The sequence below is a fragment of the Leucoraja erinacea genome, chromosome 1, assembly GCF_028641065.1.
Source record: "Leucoraja erinacea ecotype New England chromosome 1, Leri_hhj_1, whole genome shotgun sequence".
Classification (NCBI taxonomy): domain Eukaryota; kingdom Metazoa; phylum Chordata; class Chondrichthyes; order Rajiformes; family Rajidae; genus Leucoraja; species Leucoraja erinaceus.
In genome coordinates, this window is record NC_073377.1 from 54,704,251 (window position 1) to 54,722,048 (window position 17,798).

The 17,798-nt window shown below is 40.3% G+C and overlaps 1 protein-coding gene across 8 annotated transcripts in view; it reads left to right on the forward strand.

Moving 5' to 3' along the window:
- rnf180a (ring finger protein 180a) overlaps positions 1-17,798 on the forward strand; it is a 141,735-nt gene that overhangs the window by 115,572 nt on the left and 8,365 nt on the right. For 7 of the 8 annotated variants that reach the window (XM_055634933.1, XM_055634922.1, XM_055634919.1 and 4 more), the window contains 2 exons: positions 4,146-4,374; positions 8,773-8,898. In XM_055634933.1, coding sequence (XP_055490908.1) covers positions 4,146-4,374; positions 8,773-8,898 — 355 coding nt within the window. The remainder of the gene's footprint in view (positions 1-4,145; positions 4,375-8,772; positions 8,899-17,798) is intronic. The other variant, XM_055634960.1, reaches the window with a different exon arrangement.

Here is a 17,798-nt window from a genome sequence, read left to right on the forward strand (position 1 = left end):
GGGAGAGTCCTCACAGCGGCTGGGCCACCTGGAACGGCCGCTTCCTAGCTGGGGACCGCGGCTTCCGAAGCCGACAGGGCCGCGCCGGGTTGGAGCTCCCTGGCTCCCGATGAAGTTGTCTGCCCTCTCAGAATGACAGCGTTCATGCTCCCCCCAACATTATTCTCACAATTGCCAGTCAGTTATCAGTACAGCCTGCCACCACTCATGGTGAGTCAGTTCTGTCCAAAGCCAGGCCATTGAGTTCACCTTTAAAAACTGCCTTCAATCACTACATTTATGGGAATAATTACCCTCAACTTGTGGAGACAATATGGGAGGACTGCACTGGATTAATAAGGTATACAAACGCTGCTGGAAGTCGTAAACTAAGTAAGGCAAGGCACAGGAGCATATGCTATGATTATTACCTATTACTATCTACCTTAGTGATGAACATTGGATTATCCTTGATCGGACTTGATCGATCTGACCCGCTGAGTTACTCCAGCATTTTGTGTTTATCTTCAGTTTGTATCTATCTCCAGCATCCCCAGTCCCTTCCTACTCTTGATCGGACTTTATGAGCTTCATCTTGCACTAAACATTATTCCTTTATCATGTATTGTCTTTCCGCTGACTGGTTAGCACCCAACAAAAGCTTTTCACTGTACCTTGGTACTTGTGACAATAAACTAAACTGATGAACTGATTAAAAATGCAAAATATTTAAATTTTTGCTTTCCTTATTTCTGACTTTCATGATTTGTGCAATTGTGAAAATTAGTTTGGTCTTTAAAGAGGGACGGTAATATGTTTTATGAGAAGACAGGGTTCACGTTGTTTATTGTTATGTAATGATTAGATAATATAACTTGGACCAAATTTGTTGCTAATCCTCATTTGGCATTAAGGGTGGTGCTAGCAAGAACAGCGTTGCCATTGAGAAGGCACAGTTGAGATAATAAAGCCATGTGATAGGAGTAGAATCAACCAGAACCAAAATTAGGCCCTTCGGCCCATCAACTCTACTCCACCATTATTATTCAATCATGGCTGATCTATCTCTCCCTCCTAATCCCATTCTCCTGCTTTCTCCCCATAACTCCTGACCCATACTAATCAAGAATCTATCTATCTCTGCCTTAAAAATATCCATTGACTTGGCCTCCACATCCTTCTGTGGCAAAGAATGCCACAGATTCACCATCCTCTGACTAAAGAAATTCCTCCTCATCTCCTTCTTAAAGGAACACCCTTTACTTCTGAGGATATAACCTCTAGTCCTAGACTCTCCCACTAGTGGAAGGTCTATGGTGCCCCGCAGGTTCTTTGTTCATGGAGAATTCCATGATAGTAAACTGCAGAAAGTGATAGGTCTCTTCGCTAAGGTTAAAAGAAAGAGTGGAATATTTGAGAGTGGAATATTTTCTCCAATAAATTATTCCAATCTTTTTAAGAAGCAACTTTCAGTTAAAGATTCAACAAGTGTCACTCCAAGACTTTTAGTACCAGCCCTTGCCAGTGAGCTCAGCTTCAAATGATTCCCCTGGCAACTGCAAGTAATTGATCTCTTTAAATAGCTCCAGTGCAATGATTGCACCAGTTGTTCAGACCTGCTTTTCTGTATGTGGCCCTTATTGAGTGTTAATTTCATCAACATGAATCAAATTCACAAGGGAAACCTCAAGTGGGCATTGCACAAGGATGTTTTTGACCCCTGCATGCTTTATATGCTTTCTACGTTAATCCATTCAGTGCAGCAGATCAAAATTGCGTCATGTACGATTTTCCTCATTACACGACGTCAATCATGTGGACCATAAAATAGACATAAATCTCCCAATACATACGTATTTGTTTTGTTAACAAATCTCATCTCCTCTTTGCACATGAATCTCAACCACATTTTAAGGCTATTACCTACTAAAAGAGCGTTTATAATTATTACATTGTGCCATGTCGCCTTCCTGCTGTTAATTGGGGCTTTAAAAGTGTTCTTAGCTGGAGTTTGTGCCTTCTGGGAAACTGACTTCTGATCACCCAAGCTCATTTCATTTAGAAAGCAATTATTTTCACCTAACCTAATGTGAAGCAACAAAGACAAGTTGTGAATTGTTTTTGTGCAAAGTCTGAAGTTACTTATTTTGCCATAAGATTAATTGTTTTCATAGCTGTCGATGTTATGACAATTGATGGTCCTTTTACTTGTGAATTATGAGGAATAATGTTTATCTGAAGCATGGTTATAATCTTTAGTACACTTTCCAAGCTGAAATAAAAACCGTTGCAATGAAAAATCATCAACCTGAAACGTTAAAATTCTTTCTCTCTGCAGATGCTGCCTCACCTGCTGAACATTGCTAGTACAGGATTTTTTGTTTTACTTTCAGATTTGCAGCATCTGCTGTATTTCACTATGTAGTGCATCAACTGGGGAAGGGAAGGGACTAGATTACCATAATTCATTATGATTTTTGTGCAAGTAAAAAAAAAACGTATGATGGTAGAGCAATGAAAACAAAATACATTGTAGATTTAGATGGGTTAGTATGGCCCGGAGTGTTCGATAAATGTATCATATCTCTGCACTGTTCTTAAGTTAGGAGAACATCTTCTCATTTCTTCCCATGAGCAATGAATTAAATAGAGAGTAATTATATATTTGCATATTCAATCGAAATTTTTCTTTGCAATAGTTTCTCCTTCACATCCTTGAAATGAGTACAATCCTGAGAAAACAAGATTTTAATAGAATGTGGCATAGGAGCAAAGCCTTCTTTCTCATGATTTTAAATTTAATCCAGGATATTCTACTGAAGAGTGCATTTCCAGTTATGCTGTTTAAAATTCCCCAAAATATTGATGTCTGCCTTAAGAGCTCATTTGACTTTGAACAAGACGTTTGTATAATTCCCTTTAGTAGCCGAGCCTTAGTAAATTGCAACAGGAAGTTATATTTGTGTTAGGCTTTGGGGTAGAATATTAGAATACTGCTTATAGGTCTATCATCACATTACCAGATTTGCTAGTATGCAAGATTGTACAAAAGACATTTACAAAAATGTTGCCCATAGAATTAGAGCTGTGAGGAAAAATTAAAAGACAACGTTTTATTTAGAGCAGAAGACGCATTGTGGCGAGTTAATTGAAACATATAAAATTATAATGGATATGGACAGTGAATGGAAATTAACTAATTATTTTAGCAAGGGGTCATTATTCGGGTGCATAGCTGTACTGTGATTGCACAAGAATTAGAGTGAAGACGAGAGGAATTTTCCATCACTCAGCTTGCGGGCATTGGGAACTTGCTCCCTTAAAGAATAGTAAATATGGGAGCCTTAGTATTGAACTAAAAATTAGGAAGTTTGAGAAAGATTGGGATGTGTTGTTCCAATGGATGAAAAATCTCTCGTATAGAATGGTTCTGTGCAGCACCATTCAGTTACTACAGATGTCAAAGTTTTCCTAAGGATACCACACTGAAGAATCATTTACAGTTTGTTAAGTGAACAATTTCACAGAATCTGATAGGAATTACCTCCTATCAATCAAAATGGCTGTACCAAAAATCAATAAAGCTTTAGCTTGATCCCAGAATTGCCCACAAAGTTCTTTGTTGTGTTAAGCCTTTCAACAAAAACTTGGTTTTAGGGAGTTTGATCTCTGCATTAGGAATCCACCATTTTGGTTTTTCAATCAATTAAGAAAGCGGAACAGTGACGCAGCAGTAGAGTTGCAACCTCACAGCACCCGAGACCCAGGTTCAATCCTGACTACGGATGCTTTCTATGTGGAGTTTGTACATTCTCCCTATGACCGCTGGGTTTTCTCCTCCCACATTGCAAAGACGCACGGGTTTGTGGGTTAATTGGCTTATGTAAATTATTCCTAATGTATGGAGACTGCGAAAGTGGGATAACATAGAACTATTGTACAGATGATTGATGGTTAGTATGTACTCGGTGGGCCAAAGGGCCTGTTTCCAGGCTGCATCTCAAAACTAAACAAAGCTAAAAGCAAAGAAAAACAATTGAACCTGGCCCACTGGTTAACCTAATGTATGTTTGATAGGCCTACTATAATATGCCAGATATTTGCACTCTTGATGCATTCAATAAATTATTAATGTTGCGTTTAAAAGAAGATATTTCGTTTTTCAGGCTTCCAGTTCCAGCCTAACCACTTCAGATGATGATGATGAAATCAATTGGGAGAAGAAAGGCTACATTTGTGCCGTCTGTCTGGATATTTTCTTCAGTCCATACATGTGCTACCCGTGCCATCACATCTTTTGTGAACCCTGTCTTCGGACCCTTGCAAAGGACAACCCGACCAGTACGCCGTGCCCTTTGTGCCGCACCATCATCACAAGAGTCTATTTCCAAACAGGTACAAAGCAAAATATTTCAAAATATATGTTCCATGAGAGAGACTTGGAGAATTCTTTTTCTTCCAATATCACAGCCTCTTGCTATAGATCAGTGAAACCGTGGATGAAATGTTTAAAATATGGGTTATAGCATTCCTGCACATGTAGCAAGGAGAAACCTCACAGACATTTTCTCCCCGTTTCTTTTACAAGTACTGTCTGCAATAGAATCTTTTTTCAGTGTCTCCATGAAATTGAACAAATATTGATGTTAAGAAACCTCCGGTCGATAACATTGCATGGGTGCAAGTGCTAACTGCTCTGAGTGTGCCAGAACATTCAGGATTACAATGAAGTTAAAGGATTTAAATATTTTGTTAGGTCACCGGTTTGTTTGAGTACCCATATACAGAGCTCTGGGTTGACTTAAGGATCATAAGCCAGAGTGATTACTATACCCTGAGTATTGTTACTTGGCCTGTATCATCCAGTTTTAAGGCCATGCGTCATAGAAGAACATTTGGCTTAACAAGACATTTTGCTATCGTTCTTGACAAACCCGAGAAGTTACCCTGCCTCCGGTCAGTATCCAATCATAACAAACCATAGCTTTGATTCAATCAATCAATATCACATCCTCTCAAAGGTCATTGTAAACAACAGACCTGTTATTGAAAGCCACATTTCATCTGGTGCCCAGCTGTGTTCACAGACCTATTAGCAATCCCTGCATTACTGCAGAGCTTTCTTATTCTAGGAACAAGTGTGTGGCTTCTTTAATCTCTTTTGCATCCTGTGGTTATTTCAAACTCTGCCTTTCTGGAGCCAGCAGAGCAATTGTCTTTCCCGTTTATCTTCATTTGTATTGTCATGGATGTTACTCCAGACTGCAATAGTCCACTTGACATCATCAGAGAACATTCCTGTGGGCTGTTTGTTTGCTATTGTTTGTCACCCTCCCAGATCTGACCTCTTTAATAGGGCAGGGCTATTTGCTCTGCTGCAAACATGTTTTATGTCAGCTGCAACCATCTCATGTACCACAAAATATTCTCTAATCTTTCAGGCCCACACAACCCCTCACTTCAGTTAGCTTCATGTATTACTCTATTACTGTGCTGAGGTCAAGGACTTTAAATCGAATTTCCAGTTGTGAGGAAGATTTCTTTCATTTGAAAAAAAACTCGCATTTCTGTGTTACTGAGAAATTTCTATCAGTTTATTTAAGAATAAAAAGACAAATGTTGTAATTTAATCCCAAACCAAATGCATTTAAACTTTTGAATTAATACCCTCAAATATGTCTGCGAGTAGCTCTGACATAAATTTAACATTTTCATTAGAATTTATTCCCATGTTGAACAGCCATTTACAAAATTTCTACTTGAGGATTTGCAACGATTGACAAATTGTGATTGGCAAAGGTATCACTGAAATTTCAGAACTACTTCAAGTGGTGAAATGCTCTTAAATATTACCCCATTACTCTTAATTTCCAGCAGAAAACAAATGGCCAACTGGCTTTGAGAGTTGTTTTGATGCGGGGTCAGTCTGTAACCATCAAACAGCTAACATATTACATTCTAATGGTTCTTACATTCAAACCTAACTTTGAATTCACAACATTCAACTTTTGACATGCTCATCCCAGAAGTGTTTGGCTTTCAGTGTTTAGGTTTTTTAGCTTAGAGATACAGTGCGGAAACAAAGTCTTCGGCCCACTGAGCCCACACTGACCAGCGATCCCAGCACACTAGCACTATCCTGCACACACTAGAGACAAACCTGTACATCTTTGGAGTGTGGGAGGAAACCAGAGATCACGGAGAAAAGCCACGCAGGTCACGGGGAAAACGTACAAACTTCGTACAGACAGCACCCGTAGTAGGGATCGAACCCATGTCTCTGGCGCTGTAAGGCAGCATTCTACCACTGCACCACTGTGCAGCCCTTAGGGACTATATCAAGTTGAGTGGAATTATTATTTTAATTGGATGTATAAATAAACAGTAAATTATGTTTCTTCCACCAACTTAATGATCACATATAAACAGATTTAAAAGAAACATGAAATTTAATTCATTTTGAGAAGAAGAATGAGGAGAGGGAATACAAATCTTTGAAAAGGGTGTATCAACAGAAAAGCAAGTGAGTTTACATACACAAATCTTTGAAAATGGCAGGGTAGTTAAAAATGCGTAGAAAGGAAGTACAGATGCTGGTTTAAACCCAAAACAGTCACAAAATGCCGGAGTAACTCAGCGGGACAGGCAGCACCTCCGGATAGAAGTAATGGGTGATGTTTCGTGTCAAGACCATTCTGCAGACGGGTCAGTCTGAAGTGATAAGTAATAAGGTGACTAGAACAGTACAAGGAATGAATCAGCAAGACTATGATGCAGGGCTGCAGAAAATAAATGATCTTATAACAGTGGTCATGCAAACAATTGTTACATTAACCTTACACATTAATTCACATTACATAGCCCCAAAACCAACCTAAAAACAAAATTTGTCATTTAAACCTTCCTAATGTTTATATACTAAATCATATCTGTGTACTTGCTATTAGGATTTATTAACATAATTTGGAATATTATTTTGATTTTCCCCATGAATCAACTGTGGACAAGTGACCTCTAAAATGATGTGCAAAGAAGAAAGTATGAAAAGAGCTGAGGAATGTGGCATTTTATAAAATATTTGCAATTAGGATGTAGATCTTAATGGCATGATCCTTATTTGGTGGATACTTCTAATGGTCTTTAAGGAAATGGTGGACAGCAGCTTTCTTGGCTCAGTCACAGATTCATATAGCACAGAAACAGGCCCTTTGGCCCAACTCATCCATGACGACCTAGATACCTCATCTAAGATAGTCCCATTTGCCTGCGTTTTGCCCATATCTCTCTATTCCTTCTTTGTGAAAAAGTTGCCCCTCAGGTTCGTATTAAATTTTATCCCTCTCACCTTAAACCCATGACCTCTGATTTTTGATTCCCCTCCCTGCTTAAAAGACTCTGGGCATTCACCCTATCTCTTCCCCTCATGATATTATACACTACCGTAAGATCACCCCTCATCCTCCACTGCTCCAAGGAGTAAAGTCCTTCCCTGCCCAACCTTTCACTGTAACTCAGGCCCTTGAATCCTGGAAACATCTTCATAAATCTTGTCTGCACTCTTTCCATCTTAATGACATACTTCATAGAACATATGACCAAAACTGAACACAATACTTCAAATTCGGCTTCACCAATGTCTTGTACAACTGTGATATAACGTCCCAACTTCTATACTTAATAAATAAATAATTCTATACTCAATATTATATTCTTTGCATTTTTGGAGGAAAAGCCCCTCCAACTGTGATATTAGGTTAAAAGCTATAGGATTCTGATCCAATGCCAAAGGAGAGATCCCGATATATTTCCAGATCTGGATAATATGTAATTTGGAAGTGATCTTGCAGATGGTGATATTCCCAAGTGCTTTCTGGCTTTAGTATGCTGCTGTTGTAAAAAGGTCAATGCCTGTACATTGTGAGTGTATAGAGAAATGGAATACCCAAGATAGTGAATGGATTGACAATCAGGAGCATTGAAACTGAATATATGAATATGTACAATAGGTAGCCTATACGCTTGAAAACATTTATTATCCTTTACATTTAAAGACACATTTAAGCCACTGTGAGTGTGGTATGCCAATGAAAACCTTCTGCAACCAAATCAGCAGCGACTTTAAATTTTTTGTTTCTTTCAATGAAATTGACTTCTTCGTCCCCCACATGAAATGCCTGATTACTGTTTTATATGGTTGCATAGTCACCAATCCAACCTGATCATTCTTCCTGTATGATCCTGCATGAGGGCCAGCAGACTATTTAACAATGAAGGTATTGTTGTCCCATCTTGTCTATCGGCAAATTCATTGACACGGTCAGCAAAACTTCAGCAAAAGTCATGTTCATACTGGGAATATGAACTATGGCCAAATTCTTTTCAGTTACTCATGGCGTCAACTTCTACTGCCATGTCCCATCACAACCACAGCTGCTGTCTACTAATTAGGCCAAACTGCAGATTGACCTTGAGATTCTCAACAGTCAGCTGCTTGTTGCCTTGGCCATCTCTGACGTTAGGAGCTGAAGCAAATTCACCAACCTTCTCCATTCCATCACAAATATGGTGCAAAGCTAGACAACAGCTTTGATGAAATTCCCTTCAATTTTTCCCTTTCTATCATTTTGGATGTGGCTTTCCTTCATTGCTCAGTTCTCCACAACAGCAAAACGAAGCTGAGGATTTGGTGACATTTTAATTAACACTCTTTTTACTTCAGAGACTGACATGCAAACATACATAAGTTTTAATTAACAACAACTTCTAATATCCTTTCTTCTTTTCTGCTTATAGAATTGAACACCACTATGAAAAGTTTATTCTCTGAGGAGTATTTAGTCAGAAGACAAAGCTTTCAAAAAGCAAGCTGTGCAAAGTGGCCATTGCCTAGCTGCAGGAGACTGATCAAAGTCTTAGGGGGTAAGGAAATGCTTCAATGTCTCAACATTTTCTGCACAAACAACTGGGTTTTCTAAGCACAGTTTAGATCCAGTTACTGAACATTTATTTTGGAAAATTAAGGAATGAAAAGAAGCAACATAGGTCCTAATCAAGAAAAAATGTTCATAATGGTTTTTATGTTGTGATTTTTAGATCAAATAAACAAGTTGTTGACTACAGACGTGTATTGCAATGCAACACCATGCATATGACCACATTAAGATTTAATATAATAAATCAGGAAAATTCTGTTTTATTGAGTTAATGAAAATAAAGTAAAATATATACTTTTTCCGGAAAAAGTGAAGATACATTCAAATTTTAATAATGAAAACACTTCCACAAATGCTATATTTACTGCAGACCATTTTGCAGCAATCTTAACTATTCCCTTCCATGAACTTTGTGTGAAGCTGAACGGCACAATTTGCATATTTGGTGTTGCTTCAGATCACATCATTCCATCAGTAATTTAACATCTATAACCAACAGATGTTGCCCTTATGTCAACTGAAAACTTCATCTGTGTCATTGTCACAAGTAGTTTTCACACTCCTAACTGCCCTTAATTGGCCTAGGCCCATAGGCTTAAGGTCATCCAAAACACTGCAGCCTTTATCTTACTTGGCACCCCATGCTCTCTGACAAAAACGGACTCCCAGTTAAATACTATTTTTAAATGTTCAAGTTCTATCAGACTGTGGTCTCACCTTGTCACTCTATCTCCTCTAGCCCCGTAATCATATGAGGGATTTGTGATTCTTTAATTTGGGGTTTGAGACCATCACCCGTTTTAATTGTTCCACAATGACACAGCATTCAGTTGTTTCACAATTCATCAGAAAATAAAGACATTGAAAAGAAAATGTTGTAATTATTATCTCAAACATTTAACTTTGTTACCATTCTATGAAGAAGGTATAGGGGTCTGAAAATTAACATCCAGGTCCATGAACAGCTTCTTCCAAACAACCACCAGACTATTGAACACTATAAACTACAACAAAACTTTGCACTAGGCCGGAGTCAGCATGGGTTTGTGAAGAGGAGGTCTTGCCTGACAAATTTGCTTGAATTCTCTGAAGAAGTAATTTCCACTCATGGGAGAGTCCAGGACTAGATAGCCTCAGAATTGGACATTTTACGAAGGAGATGAGAAATTTATTTAGTCAGAGGGTGGTGAATCTGTGGAATTCCTTGCATTAGAAGGTTGAGGAGGCCATCAGTAGATATTTGTAAGGCAGAAATAGGTATCAGAGATTATGGGGAGAAGGCAGGAGAATGGGGTTAGGAGGGAGGGATAGATCACCCATGATTGACTTGATGGGCCAAATTGCATAATTCTACCCCTATTTATTTGTTGAACAGGTACTTTGACCCCTATAAGGTCATATGACCTTATAACTTATGAAATACAAACTGCTTTGGTTGTACTGGGGACTTTAGGCATTGGTTTGTTTTTGCACTATATTGGGTTTTTTAAATTATTGCAATTCTTCTTGTTCATTATATTATCTAGTGAATACTGTGATTACAAACCTGTCTTGCTGCTGCAAATAAGAATTTCACTGTTCTGTTTCTCCACATATGACAATTAAACACAAAACTAACTCAAACTCTCCTGACTTTTAATACCCTACCATCGACACCATTGACCAGAGACATACAGGACTGGGCTTCTGTAGCTACAAGAGTAGTTAAGAGGCTGGACTAACCCAATAATTCCACTCCAGAATCCTCAAATCCATTCCACCATCTACAAGGCGTAAAACAGGATGATGGAAAATACTTCCCACTTGCACGGGTGACTGCATTTATTATGGGGAACAAGGAAATGGCAGACGAGTTGAACAGGTACTTTGGATCTGTCTTCACTACGGAAGACACAATCAATCTCCCAGATGTACTAGTGGCCAGAGGACCTCGGATGACGGAGGAAGTGAAGGAAATTCACATTAGGCAGGAAATGGTGTTGGGTAGACTGATGGGACTGGAGGCTGATAAATCTCCAGGGCCTGATGAGAAAACAGGGAATTATAAACCAGTTAGTCTGACATCGGTGGTGGGGAAGATGCTGGTCAATTATAAAAGATGAAATAGCAGTAGATTTGGATAGCAGTAACAGGATTGTACTGAGTCAACATGGATATACAAAGGGGAAATCATGCTTGACTAATCTTCTGGATCATTTGAGGATGTAACTTGGAAAATGGACATGGGAGAGCCAGTGGATGTAGTGTACCTGGACTTTCAGAAAGGCTTTGATAAGATCCCACATGGGAGATTAGTGGGCAGAATTAGAGCACATGGTATTGGGGGTAGGGTACCACAGCTATTTGCAATATACATTAATGATTTAGATGAAGGGATTAAGAATAACATTAGCAAATTTGCAGATGACACAAAGCTGGGTGGCAGTGTGAACTTTGAGGAGGATGTTATGAGGATGCAGGGTGACTTGGACAGGTTGGGTGAGTGGGCAGATGCAGTTTAATGTGGATAAATGTGAGGTTATCCACTTTGGTGGCAAGAACAGGAAGGCAGATTATTATCTGAATGGTGTCATGTGAGGAAAGGGGAAGTACAACTTGATCTGGGTGTCCTTGTTCACCAGTCACTGAAAGTAAGCATGCAGGTACAGCAGGCAGTAAAGAAAGCTGATGGCATGTTGGCCTTCATAACAAGAGTTGAGTACAGGAGCAAAGAGGTCCTTCTACAGTTGTACAGGGCCCCAGTGAGACCACACCTGGAGTATTGAGCGCAGTTTTGGTCTCCAAATTTGTGGAAGGACATTCTTGCTATTGAGGGAGTACAGCGTAGGTTCACAAAGTTAAATCCCGGGATGGCGGGATTGTCATATGTTGAAAGAATGGTGCGACTGGGCTTGTCAATTCTATGGATGGCTTTTAAGAGAGAGTTAGATAGATCTCATAAAGATAGCGGAGCCAATGGATACGGGGAGAAGGCAGGAACGGGGTACTGATTGATCACAGCCATGATCACAGTGAATTGCGGAGCTGGCTCAAAGGGCCGAATGGCCTACTCCTGCACCTATTGCCTATTGTCTATTACACTCAACAAGCTTAACATCCAGAGCAAGGTCACCCACTTGATTGGCACCCACTCATACATATTTGCTCTCTCTGCCACTGCCACACAGTGATTTCAAGAGTGTTTAATTGCCACATGTACTGTCAATGGAACAATGGAACAATGAAATGTTTATTTGCAGCCACATAACTGGCCCATAAACACAATACACATAGATAGTGTATAATAACCCAAAAAAAACACAAAAGTAATAACCAGTAGAAAGATTTCCTGAAGTTCTTAGTGCAACCAAAGATAGTCCATGTTTCATAGTTGAGGTCAGTGTTGTGTAGTGTTCAAGAGCCTGATGGTTGTTGGGAAAAAGTTATCCTTGCACCTGGTGATCATGCGTAAAATGATATTTCTGTACTGTCCTCCTTTCAACCACTTGCCACTTAGATCAACCTTTCGGTCATTTGCTTTATTATATACTTATGTGTCTCAGTTCAGATTGTCTTTTAGAACCCTCAGAAATGCCTTGGGCCATTTTAGTATTTTAAAAAGACAATATAAATCAAGTTGTTATTGTTGAGTCATTCTTTTAGCATTTTAAATCGACAGTTAAAATCAGAAACCAGGCTGGTTGGTGTACACACCAATAAAGGAACCTTTGTTTAGTAGTGTTTAGTTTATTGTCCAGTGGAAAAACTTTTGTTGCGTGCTAACCAGTCAGTGGAAAGACAATACTTAATTACATTCAAGCCATCCACAGTGGACAGATACATGATAAAGAGAATAACTAACATTTGGTGCCAGTAAAGTCCGATCAAAAATAGTCCGAGGATCTCCAATGACGTAGATAGTAGCACAGGACTGCACTATAGTTGTTTGAAGGATGGTTCAATTGCCTGATAACACTCCAGATAATTTGGGCCCTTGTGATATTTCCTCCAAACTTATTCATATTCTTAGCCCACAGAGCCCTAATACATAGAAGTCACAAAAAAAGTTTATTTTCGTAGGACGATTTGATCGCTATCTTTATGTTACTAAACTTGTGATAATTGTGTGTCACAGTTTAACTAAGAAAGAACAAATCTCACACATTTTATGACAGTAAGCTCCAAGCTAATGACCTGTGAACCTACCATAATGGGCTAATTAGATTCGGTTACTCACTACAAGCATGGTAATCTGTGTTTGTGTCAAAAACATGATGGTTGGAAGGAGAAGTCATTATCGAGCAAATAAAGGAGACCAAGAGTGAAAAACATGATCTTGTGGCTTATTTATTTTTATTTTTTCAGTGAATTGATTGCAGGTAATCTAGAATATATAAAGGCTGCAATTCTGTTGCAATTTTAAACCCTTCAACAATAACAAAAAAACATGTTTACATGAAATGCAGTAGTCTTAAGTGTTTACCATGGTACTGCATTTATCCATAAAATGTCAAATTCAATACAATGTCTCTTGGTGTGAAGTATGGGTAGACTTAAAATGCTCTTGGAGTAGCCCACCTAATGGTCCTCTGGTACTGAGGAAAAGATTTAGGTTAACGTAGACATCCATCGTGTCCATAAGACAACATGAAATTATGCCAGACACAAGGAATTGCTGATACTAGAATCTGGCGTAAAGCACAAACTGCTGGAGCGGGTCAGGCAGCTTATATGGAGAAGATAGACACAAAATGCTGGAGTAACTCAGCTGGACAGGCAGCCTCTCTGGAGAGAAGGAATGGGTGACGTTTCAGGTCGATACCCTTCTTCAGATTTTTACAGATGCTCTCTAAGTTGATTATTTTTAGGTATCAGGTCACCAAGAAGCTCATCTCCAAAGCCTTTTGACTACTCAGAAATAATTAAGTCACTGTGGAAAGTGGTAGTCCAATAAAACATTTGGTACTAAATGATGTTTTAAACACCATTTTCAGTTGCATAAAGAGTGTCACTCACTGATGGTGAACTGGCTGTTGGTTAAAATGACTGGAGGTGCCAGATTTTTCTCATGCCTGAGATAATGAAGTGAAGAAAGTCATTGAAAGAAAGAAGGATGTTGCTTCAGTGGGGATAGTTGAGTAAACTCCAAGGAATATCTTGTTTAAATACCAATTCATACTTGGATTTTGTCTATCATAATTATTGTCAAAACCAAATTCCAAAAAGTACAATCAAATTTATCGGCAAATCCACTGTTCCATGAAAATAAAAAGCTGGAGCACTGAAAGTGATGTCTAAATGAATGGTTTCATTGAGGTGGCAGTAGGTGACGGAACTAATTCAATTCTGCTCTTTTGAATTAAAAAGTTGCATTTGCAAATTATTCAATTTTCCTTTGAAATTCATTGATTTGGAAAGTAGTGTCTGTGGTGAAAATACCGTATTCAGACTCTCAGTAATCCTGATTACTATAATGTGCTGCCATCTTGAATTACACCACCTTGACACCTCAAAGTATTTCATCTTTCAATGTCATTTGGTCTAAATGCAAAAATTGTGGTCCAAACAGCACAGTGGGAGCACCTTCATTATATGAGTCAGGCTGGTGTATTACTTGGACATTGCCCATGGTGGTAGGCATAACAAGTTTGGGAGAAACTGTCAGACTAGACTGAGCAGCAACCTGCCACGTATTTAATAGATAGTACACCATTACAGCCACTTGAAGGTTTAGTTTAGTTTAAACTTCATTAGTTTAGTTTAATTTAGAGATAGAGCATATGCCCTTAGGCCCACTGAGTCATCACCACCATTAATCACCCATATACTAGTTCTATGTTATACCACTTTGCATCCTACACACTAGGGGCAATTTACAGAAGCCAATTAAGCTATAAACTTGCACTTCTTTGAAATGTGGGAGGAAACCAGAACACCCAGAGAAAATCCACAGGGAACATTTACAAACAGCACCTGTGGTCAAGATCAAACCCAGGTCTCTGGTGCTGCGAGGCAGCAGTCCTACCACCGCGTCACCGTGTAGATGGAATGAATGGTTAGGGTGGTCAATTATTTGGTTCTTCTTCCCACGTTGCTTCCTGCAAAGACTCTATCCCCTACTCCCAATTCCTCTGTCTATTCCACATCTGTGCCCAAGATGAGGTGTTCCAAATCAGGACATCTGAGATGTCCTCATTCTTTAGGGAACGGGGGTTCGCCTCTTTCATCATAGATGAGGCCCTCACACGTGTCTCCTTGGTACCCCGCAGCTCGCCCTTGTTCCCTCCTCCATAGTCGCAACAGGGACATAGTCCACCTAGTCCTTTCCTTTCACCCCATCAGCCGTCGCATACAAAACATAATTCCCCCAATATTTCCAACGGGATCCCACCACTTGCCACATCTTTCCATCTCCACCCCTTTCCGACTTCTGCAGAGACCATTCCCTATGCAACTCCCTGGTATCTCATCCCTTCCCACCCAAACCACCACCTCCCCAGAGACCTTCCCCTGTAACCTCAGGAGATGTAACACCTGTCCCTATACCTCCTCCCTCGAGTCTGTCCAGTGACCCCGACAATCCTTTCAGGTTTTGCAGAGGTTCACTTGTACCTCCTCCAACCTCACCTATTGTATCCCTTGTTCAAGATGTGGACTCTTATACATCGGAGAGACCATCGTAGTCTGGGCGATCGTTTCGCTGAACACCTTAGTGCGCCTGGGCCTACCTGATCTCCCAGATGCTAAACACTTTAATTTTCCTTCCCATTCCCACACTGACCTTCCTGTCCTTGGCCTCCTCCATTGTCAGAGTGAGGCTAAATGCAAATTGGAGGAACAGCATTTCATATTTCGCTTGGGCAGCTTACAACCCAGCGGTATGAATATTGATTTTTCCAATTTCAAGTAACCCCTACATTTCCCTCTCTCTCCATCCCTCCACCACCCGTCACTCCAGCTTTCACTCTCATCTAGCTACAGCTAACAATGAACTGTTTCCTTTATCATTGTTACTTTTTGGCATATCTTTCATTCATTTGTTCTATACCTCTCTACATCATGGTCTATATCTCTTGTTTCCCTTTCCCATGACTTTCAGTCTGAAGAAGAGGCTGCCTGTCCCGCTGAGTTACTCCAGAATTTTGTGTCTATCTTTGAGTTATTTGGTTGTCTCTAACAGAAATGGTAAAGAGGGAATACTTTTCCATGTAACAACCACATGGCTATATTTAAGAGGGAGTTAGATGTGGCCCTTGTGGCTAAAGGGATCAGGGGGTATGGAGAGAAGGCAAGTACGGGATACTGAGTCGAAGGTTGTTGGATGATCTGCCATGATCATATTGAATGGCGGTGGCAGGCTCGAAGGGCCAAATGGCCTACTCCTGCACCTATTTTCTATGTTTCTATGACGTGCAGGAGATCTTGTTGTTACACCTTTCTTCCATTTGTCTTTTTTGGGGAGAGAATGTGTGTATGGGAAGTGCTGTTTAAAATGCCTCAGCAAGTTGGAGCAGTCTACTTTGTAAATGTTATTGCCACTGTTGGTTGGTTGCTTGTTTCAGTTTTGTCTGTCTTTTTTTTATAGACATTTTATCACGGGTTTAAGTCAATGGTGGTGCTGAAGTCGGCAATAAATAAATCTCATGCATCACAATTCAAAGGCTCTTTTCATCAACTAGGAACTACCACGTTGTAATCTCCAGGAAGATTATATTGTGGTGCTTAAAATACAACCTTGTTAATCCACATAATAATCTCTGGCCTCTTCTTCAGCACATAGCTAGAAGATGCTTTTATCCCACATAATAATAAATAATCATAAACGTTATTTTGGACTCAAGGTCCAGACAAGGGACAACATTACTGCAGTCCGTCTGTCTTTTTGTTATTTTTTTGTCCCGTTTGAATGTAGTTTTTATTATATATTTTTATGTGTATGTGTGTGTATGTGTGTGGGGGATGGGAGGGGGAAACTTTTTTAAATCTATCCCCTGCACGGAGAACCTGACCTTTTCCCTGTCGAGTCTCCGTGTCGTTGGGGCCTGGCAACGTGGAGCGGCCACCAGCAGGAACGTCCTGGGGCTCCCGTCGCGGAGCTGCGGAGCTACTCACCAGCTGGCCGAGTCCGGAGCGGGAGAGGCGATGGTGGCGCGCTGCTGCGACCCGACCCCGGGGATTCGAAGGCTTACCGCAGGTCTGGTAGACGGTAACATCGGGAGCCCGCGAGTCCCTGCTGGGAGACCGCTTTTCGGGGCTTCTGCAGCGGCGACTTCTCCCGCCCGAGTCGCGGGGTCGAGGAGTACCTGGAGCGGGGCCTGACATCGCCCGGCGTGGCTTGGAATGGCTGCGGGACTTTGCTAGCGCCCGCCGGGGGCTCCAACAACAAGACTCGGAGTGTGGCCTTGCATCACCCAGCGTGGCTTTAATGGCCGCGGGACAATTGCCATCGCCCGCCGGGGGCTTTGACTTTAACATCGGGAGGGGAATGGGGAGTGCAGGGGAGAGATACGTTTTTTGCCTTCCATCACAGCGAGGAGGAGATGCGCTGTGATGGATGTCTGTGTAAATTGTGTTGTGTCTTGGGTCTTTTTTTCTTGTGTGTATGACTGCAGAAACAACATTTCATTTGAGCCTCTGTGAGGTTCAAGTGACAAATAAATTGTATTGTGTATTGTGAAAATCTTAGTATATCACTTATAAAAGCACCATAAATTATATATTAAAAAAACACAATACATGAATTAAAATAGTAAGATTAAACGAGAACTTACCAGTTTGAAGTTTGATCTGTATTTATGAGGAGTTACGATGAGGGATTACGTGAAGAAGCCCGCCCCAGGACGCATTGCGGCATAACTTCAAAGCAGCGGTGTGGAATCACAGACAGACACGTATTTGAAGTAACAT